Source organism: Oncorhynchus tshawytscha, linkage group LG16 (genome assembly GCF_018296145.1).
Source record: "Oncorhynchus tshawytscha isolate Ot180627B linkage group LG16, Otsh_v2.0, whole genome shotgun sequence".
NCBI lineage: Eukaryota > Metazoa > Chordata > Actinopteri > Salmoniformes > Salmonidae > Oncorhynchus > Oncorhynchus tshawytscha.
The window spans coordinates 1776084-1785302 of NC_056444.1; the positions used below are offsets into that span (position 1 = coordinate 1776084).

The window sequence follows — 9219 nt, forward strand, 5'->3', positions numbered from 1 at the left end:
TCTTCCACCATGGTTCCCACATGTTCAGATTAAATTTTCAGGTAATTTATGACAAAGTGCAGTTTTTTTTATCACTATTATAGAAATTATTTTAAAGGCGACCTTAACTTTGAATATTGATGAATTGACCACATGGGTCATGAAATGTGGTTTAAGGGGGCAATCAGCAGTTGCTACATTCCTTTTTGTCTTATAAATGTATATGTACCCAGTCTCCAGTGGTGGGAAAAGTACCCAATTGTCATACTTCAGTGAAAGTGAAGGTACTCTAATTGGAAACGTAAAAGTGGAAGTCACTCAGTAAGATACTACTCTAAAAGTATCTGGTTTTAAATACACTTAAGTATCAAAAGTAAACACAATTGCCAAAATGTAATTGAGTATCAAAAGTAAAATTGAAAGTATAAATAATTTCAAAGTCCTTACATAAAGCAAACCAGACAGCACCATTTTCTATGTATTTCTAATTTTACGGATATCCAGGGGCATCCTCAAACACTCAGACATACGTTACAAATTAAGCATTAGTGAGTCTTCTAAATCAGGGCAGTAGGGACGACCAGGATGTTCTCTTGATAATTGTGTCTTTTGGACAATTTTCCTGTCGAAACGTTACAAGTACTTTGGGGTGTCAGGGAAAATGAATATAGTAAAAAGTTTTTAAAATTTAAAAAATCAGAATGTAATGGAGTAAAAGTTGGTAAAAATATAAATTGTAAAGTACAGATACCAAGAAAAACTACTGGTAACCCAAGTAGTACTTTAAATTATTTTTACTAAAGTACTTTCCCAGGAGTGGTCATAATTGTTTTGTAGGCCAAACCATTCGGATGCGAAAGTCTCACAGTCTTTCAAACACCGCTGTAGCTCGGTCACATTCCACCACAGATGAGATGTCTCATGGTCACATTCCACCACAGATGAGATCTTTCAAAACACCAGTCACATTCCACCACAGATGAGATGTCTCCTGGTCTTTCAAACACCGCTGTAGCTCGGTCACATTCCACCACAGATGCGGAAGGCCGGCATAAAAGCCAATTTATGCTTTGATCTGAAAATGTGGTCGGAGGCTCCGTATGGAGGGTGTGACGTAATTACGGAGCCTCCAGAAACATGCAGAGACCAAACTGAGTTCCATACCGCATCGCTGTGCGCCTCCCAAATGTTTTAACAATGCAGAGGGTGGTTTATGGTATGTGGGGGGTGGGGAGGTCCTATATAAACACAAACTCCTTTTAAAGGCTCTGCATGGTCAATATGACATCTGCATTGGCTGTACAGCATGTACATTGATACAGCCTCTGCAGAAGTCAGGGCATTCATACTTCTTCCGGAGCAGTGCAGACCTGTTGTGAAGGAAGTTGTCAAGGAAGTAAGTTTGTGTTTACACAGGATCTCCCGCCCTAACCTACAGTCAACCAATCATGTCAATGCAAAGCTATATGGAGTCCTCCACATTGTTACCAATATTTTGGAGGTGCATGGTGGTAAACAGAGCTCAATTCGGCCTTTGCAAGCCTCCAGGGGTCTGTGATTGTGCCACACACGTCCTATGGAGTCTCCAACCTCGTTTTCAAATCAAACATAAATGGAATTTTAAGGCATCTGCATGCTTCCCAGCTGAAACAGTTCTCGAGAGATTGTGCGTATATTATGATGTAATTTTGTGACATTTGTTCATTTTGGACTTCGGCGAGGGTATTTTGGGCTGTTCGGGCACACAAAAAATGTTCTGGAGGCAAGCCGATGTTTCTACGCCTTTCGTTGGTGATTGGGCAACAGTTGTGATTCTTCAATGTCTTTGTTGTCATTCAAAGAGAGATGACTCATTTTCATGCACATGTTTTCATTGAGTAATACTGCACCAATCATCTCAGTTAAATTAATCTAAATTAATGATAGATTTCTTGAGTTATCTTAGATTAATTCATACTATTTTAAGGAAGTGTATACTAGCTACGGCGTCTCAAGATGGACAAACAGTACTATTGCTGCTTTGCTCTTGTTCTTTCAAGGGAGTATGAAGCACACTCCTTCAGCTAGCTGAGTTTGGCAAGGCGCCGTCCCAAACTGAAGCATGCTGACGCCTATAGACAGATGAAGTGGATTGAGACTCAGCCCATGCAACAACAACAAAACAGATATCTCTTGTTTAAACTGACAGATTTTGATTGGATAAAAACAATTGGGCTACTTATATTCATGCACTGGTGCGTCAATAGACTCTAAGGGAATTTATATAACATTTAAAGGAAACGTTATGTAACTAGAAAAAATATAATTGTAACTCCATCAAGATAGTAAGTCGATGGAAAGAAAAGCATGGTGATATGAAGGGTCCTTGGCAGCAGCTCTCTGATTTATATAGCTGGATGTCTTTGTCTGCATGGCCTTGATTGATGATGGGAAACAAGACTGAAGAGAGAACAACACAGGAACACACATAACCTTAGCAGAATAAAAATATATATATATAAATAATAACAATAATAATATTAATAATAACAACAATAATAACAACAAGAAAAATAATAAGAATATAATAAGAAGAAGAAGAAAAATAAGAAGAAGAAGAGTAATAATACAAAAAAAAATAATAATAATAAAGCACATTTCTGCCAAGGTTAAATAAATAAATATTTAATCCATTTTAAAAGACTAAAAATCAAGAATTTTGCAAAAATGTGAGTAGATAGTACTGTAGACTAAGAATAGGGTAGCCTACATTTATTTATTTACATCTATTTATTTAAAAAATACTTATTTTGTGGGAAAATATGAATGAATTGTTAACAACACAAAATAGTTCAAGGGGAAATCAGCAGTAGAAACAATAACAAAGTCCACCCCCACCCCTGGGTTAGTAAAAAGGAATGGGGCAGGATAGACAGAGGTATGGATGCAAGGATTGGCCATCCGTCTTTAACCATGTTTTGAGACTTTATAGTATTTTGTTTGTTTACATTTACTTTGTTTACAAATATTGGTGTAAAACAAGCTTACATTTCTGGTTCTGATGGGGTACCACAGTTGAACTAAGCTCATGAGGAATGTATAAGTCCCTATTCTTCAAGAATCAATTGGTACATATCATTAATGTATAAGTTATATTCTTCAAGAATCAATTGGTACATATCCTTAATGTATAAGTTATATTCTTCAAGAATCAATTGGTACATATCATTAATGTATAAGTTATATTCTTCAAGAATCAATTGGTACATTTCATTAAAGTATAAATTCTAAATGAATGTAGAAGCTGCTGATTGCCCCATTAAGGCAGCCTTTAATATACTTTCTATAATAGTGATTTAAATAAATGCACTTTGTCATAAATCACCTGAAAATGTAGTCTGAACATGTGGGATCCAGGGTGGAAGAACCTGGATCTTTTGATATTTAAGAAAACCATTTTGAGTGACATTGCACTATAGCCTACACGACCTGAAAACCCATTAATTTCACTGTAATTGAATATTCATGTTTGGACATACAAAATTACCATAATTGTTTTGAATTTGACATCAGTCCTTATTAAACAATGCTTACCTTTCTATAAAAGCCATTGAATCAGACCTAAAGTAATTTTTGTAATATTGTGTAAATGAGTAAAAATGCTATGCAAATTACCACTCTAATATGGCATTGCTAGTATGATCCTCTGGACTTCCGGTAGAGCTCTGTTATTTCCCAAATAAACGTCAAGTTGAAAATATGTACTGCCGGGGTTATTTGAGTTGTTAGTAATAGGAATTTAGGTGAAGTCATTTTTTCAACGTTTTTCAAAAAGAGTCAGTTGAAGGGTTACATCTTATCCCACAAGGTAGCCCGAATTAATGTTTTATTTATAAAAATAAAAAAAGTTCAATCAAAAGATCAATTGTCTATTTGGCAAATCAGCGCAAAGCAATGTCTGTATCATCAGTGACCATTTTTGGATGAAGAAAAATCATAGACTACCCTATACCATTCCAAATCAGCATGTTGTCTTGCAGAGCATATTATTTGACGTAAATATAATAATAAGATCAACGTTAAGAGTGACTTTAAGAGTAAACGTTTCCCTTATTCATTTATTTAACACTGTAAGGAACAGATATGTGGAGCCGTGGACAGGCAGACATGGGTAGGATATTCATCAAGTGGCACCGGAGCGTTCCATCTCTTCTCCGGTTACATGCGTGACGCGTCAGTCCCTCCATGTACTGCCGGGGTCAACCAACATAGACTACTCACGCGTCAATCCCTTAATGTACTGCCGGGGTCAACCAACATAGACTACTCCACTCAGTGACCGGATACTAAACTAACCCTGCCTGCAGCCTGTTAACTCCGCCATTAACTTCAAATCTACACTGATATTCTCATCTGAAATATTTGAAGAACGTATAGGCCACATTCAAGTGCACATTAATTTAAAAACTATTTTCCCAATCAGAAAAAAAAGTTATAATAAATTAAACAAAAAATAATTTCTTAAAAAGACTTTGTTTAGAACGTGAAATAATAAGTGACAATATTCTGAAACATATTGTCTAATGTTGTTTGGTGAAAGGATGCAGCTATTGCTAGCTAACGGCAGTGTTCAATATGATGTATTGTCCGTTTGGTATAGGCCTATTACTGAAGAATGAAACGTTGATTTCCAATAACTTATAAAGGGAATATTTAACGTCCATGTCAAAATTTGATCATACTGTAAATTTAACAACATATTTGGAGCAACCTGTGCGTTGGAATAACACGTTTGTTAAAGCTATAAGGGAAATATATCTGTTTTCATTTACCAAATATTTTCCTCTAGTTTTGAATATAATTCATAGTGCTTTCATAGAACGTGAAAATGCGCATTCATTTATATCATGGAAGGAAAGCAACATGCAGATTTCGAGTTTGGTCTACTGGCTACTAGCACAAGTAATAAATATCCATAGACAAGCGAGGCGCGCTGAGGGCTGGCGCCTGCGTTCTTCTACGGTTGTAACTGCAACTCTGCCGTTTTCCGGTTGTAGCGATTGTTAACAAATGTCAGATACAGTCAACTGAACAAATGAAGTCAATGTGAACCAAACTGAAACGATAAGCTTTCCTTATTCTGTATGTTATGGGGTTCATAAGAGCCCATGCACGCCGTTGGCTACACCGTCTGTCATTCAGACATCTTTACATGGAGACGGGAAGATTTCCATGTCAGCTATTTTGTAAATGGAGAATCTCAACTATGGAATTTACCAGTGATATATATTTCGTTTACATTCCAAAATGTAAACCAAATGTCATTAAATGAGCCGTAAACACATTTAAAATACATAAATAATATAATTGACATTTTGCATAAAACAGACACATTGTCATTTTGGTGTTACAGAATAAAAGTCAACAAAGAATATTTGAAGAGAGGAAACAAGCGGAGATGTTTTTAAATAAATAATAATTGTTGTAGTCCTATTGTGTTCGTTCTGTTGTTAGATTACCACGATTAAGCATATTGTGTGATTGTTAAGGCACCTCTTGCATTATTGCTAGTTGGAGGGTTAAACCCTAACCCTACACAAACAACTTGAACTTGGAGTAACTTAATGGAACCTCTGAATATACATATTTCTGTATTGTCCTGTTTGTGTGGCAATTATATTTGTACATGGGAGACCCTGGTGGTCTCACAGTCCTTCAGGACACTGCGTTTGAATTCGGCCTCGCCATGTAGTGCATGTGTTGCTTCGTCGAGCCTGTTGTGCGATGTTATAAAGCTACGTTACGATTTGGCAACATCTAATAATATTACAAAGATACATTTTAGGCCTATATGTGTTATCTCCATGAGACATTTAAGACCAGAGCCGATATTGATTTATATCTCTGCCTTCTGGCTTTGTCAGAAAATGCAGGAAACGATAAGGACAGGTATTTTCAAAACAAAATGAATCCCATTGTATGAATCAAAACATATGTTTGTATATATATAGCCTCCGCGGCATTTCTATTGGGTTTAACGGTGCGTGAATGAAAACGTATCAACACTATAACCTGATAGATAGTGTTAAATAGAGTCGAAAAAGCCACTTTAGTACCATCATTCATTTATCTAAAAAATTAATAGCCCATGCAAAGAAAATATGAATACATTTCAAACAGATCACCTCAGATATCATGCATTTCCGCCATTCCAATCACACACACACACACACACACACACACACACACACACACACACACACACACACACACACACACACACACACACACACACACACACACACACACACACACACACACACACACACACACTCTCTCTCTCTCTCACTCTCTCTCTCTCTCTCTCTGTGGACTGTGACTGATGATTGATCATTATGCAATACTACATTGTTTGCAGTCTATTTAGCTTCGGCTTTTATTTTAGAATTGTTTCATTTTTCGTCCGTTCCAATGTGTCATGTTGTCAGCTGCAGACTGACAGATCTACGGGAACATTGTATTCTGTGTCGCCTAGCCCAGCGCACTGGCAGTGTTAACCACCCAGGCCAGGCTTGTGATCACTGGCGTCTGTCTGTTGACGTGAACCCTGCCTAATGGTCCGGTCAACCAGGCTGCACCACGGAACAAAGACTACAACACTGACTCGAGAAATCCCAACACTTCCTCAACACTAGACTATGGCATCCATCCGACACAGCTAGCTACGGGAAACTGAATAACACCGATAACAATTAAGTAACAACATAAACAATTTCGTTTTACTTTGACTGAGAAGTAGAACTGTCACTATTCATCTTTTCGATTCTCACATTACTCGAGGGCAATGGCTGGGATGTTACTTTTGGATAAAAGGGACACAATAACAGAGGAAATCGAATTACGTCACATTAATTCGTATTAGAGAATTTGATTCTGCAAGCCTAAAAAGGCAAGCATGATGTGATTTAGAATTCTACGCTTCGATAAGCGTATAATGCATCCTGGTTTTACCCTAATAAGTTGGTCCAAATATGTCCCTTTATCGATGTGTTATGAAATATTTTAGTCATTTTAATTCTTTAGGCCTACGTTTAGTATTATAATTAATTTGTTCTTTAGAATAGCTAATATGTAATGGTTTTAATAAAGACCTGCTCATCTATCTACGTGTTTTGTTTTGTTATGCATGAGTGAGTGTATACAAAGATAATCACACGTCATTCATGTTGATATCCAGTCATAGGCCTATTTAAACAACATGTAGGCTTTGAGAAACAAACATATGGAAAAGGAAAATAGTTGGTTGTAGTTTTAATCCTTTAATATAGTACGAAATGTAACCAAACATTTTTTGCAAACTAAATTTGACATACTAGCGCATTTCTCCATAAATACCGATCATTTCTAACATGTGTTACCTTTTACATGCAGATAAATATGGAAAATTGAGCTATTTACATGTAGGTAATACTTCCTTGACATTATCAAGGTAATGAACAAATAGTTGTTATATTTTATCACGAAGGCCTACATAAACAGACGACACGGAGTTTCAGGCTTTCACTATACACGATTTATCGACATGACATTAACTAACAGCAATGGTAAGTACTGTGCTACTCCAACTGGACCGTAGACGAAATGTTTCACCAAATACAAAAGCACATTAATAGACTAATAGTCGGTAAGGTCGATATAGTGGAGACGGTAGTTATACTTAGTAATTCACATTTGGTACACATCAACTACAACATTCTGTTCAATCAACACTAGTCATCGCAATATTATTGGTAAAACCATTTCATTTTCCATATATCTAGGGACCACATTTGCACAAATCCGTTAAACTGTTATATAAGTATTTACAAAATAAAATATGACATTTTTGAACTGGGAATCTTTATGTACAACAAAAACCAAATCAGGCCACGACCCGCAGATAGCATGCATTGAGATCTCTTGTGTGCAGTCTTTCAAAAAAGAGTCAGGGAAAAAAGCCGTTAACTTGGTAGCTGGCTTTGCACCTTGTCCATGCATCACTCTCTCTCTCTCTTTCTCTTTAGCCGTTAACCAACCATTTTGGCTTCCTCGTTTTTTTCTCGGTCCTCGCGTTATAGGCTGACTTTCAAAGTCTCTGATTCCAGTCCTATTTCTGCAGGCTTTGTGAAAATATTTTACACGTACCATTCATTAAAATTTGACGACAGCGTGGTGTGGTGACTGGTCGTGTGGTGTACTGTCGAGGCTGCCGGTGATATGGAACTGGAATTATGGTTCTCTGTGGACGGAGACACGATGGTGGGCGGCGTGGACGATTCGTACCCGGAACTGGCCGCTGGCGACGGTTGAGGTCCTTGCGTGGTAGCCTCGTGAACCTGCAAGACAGTGAAAAACAATACTTAACATTTTACAGTGTAGAATTCATAGACTGGCATGCTTTCTAGAAATATGCAGGCTTCCAGTTTGATTCTTAATTGTGAGAATAAGAAATAATAATAGCTTAAATGTTCACGATAAACCACTTTAAATGTCCAGACATTAAAATGTATGATGCAATCTTTTGGATATGACAACAGAGAGGCTCTATGAAGACACAACAGGTATTTGCATTTGCTGCATGGCGTCTCCCTGCTGTTTCTGTGTTCGTGTTTGCTGGAATGCAAGCTATTGCAATTGTATGCATGCACTTTCATTCTCGAAAGGGTGTAGGAATTAAAAATATACATTATAAATAAAAATGGAATATAACATGTAAAAGTAAACCCAATATTGACCTTCATGTGTTTCCGCAGAGAGCTGGGATGTGTGTAGGACTTGTCGCACATCTTGCAGAGATAAGGCTTGTCAGAAGTGTGGACGTGCATGTGTTTCTTCCGGTCGCTGCTGTTGGCAAACCGCCTGTCGCAGCCATCAAACTCACACTTGAAAGGCTTCTCACCTAAACAAATAGATATATATATATATTTAGATTTTTTTTCAAATGTTAACACAATGAAAATATAAATACGTACTTGTTCCAATTTAACATGAACATTTCAGTGTGGTGGGGGAATTTAGGCTACCACCACATTGAACATGACAAAACATTATCTTCAGGTACATTACAACATTCGGGTTTTTTTCTACCAAAATATATGAAATTGCTGTAGGCTATGTATTCATGAATATGTTGTTGTGATGACATGTTTACTTGTGCCGCTAAGATAAACAATGCAACAGCATGTCACATTGAATTCTAACAGGCACAGAATAGAAACACTA

At 37.0% G+C, this 9219-nt stretch overlaps 1 protein-coding gene across 2 annotated transcripts in view; it reads right to left on the bottom strand.

The window, feature by feature from the left end:
- Positions 1–7257: 7257 nt before the first annotated feature.
- Positions 7258–9219, bottom strand: part of LOC112238023 (zinc finger protein ZIC 1) — a 4519-nt gene continuing 2557 nt past the window's right edge. For both annotated transcript variants that reach the window (XM_024406620.2, XM_024406619.2), the window contains exons 3-4: positions 8733–8896; positions 7258–8333 (exon numbers count right to left, since the gene is read on the bottom strand). In XM_024406620.2, coding sequence (XP_024262388.1) covers positions 8133–8333; positions 8733–8896 — 365 coding nt within the window. In that variant the 3' untranslated portion in view covers positions 7258–8132. The remainder of the gene's footprint in view (positions 8334–8732; positions 8897–9219) is intronic.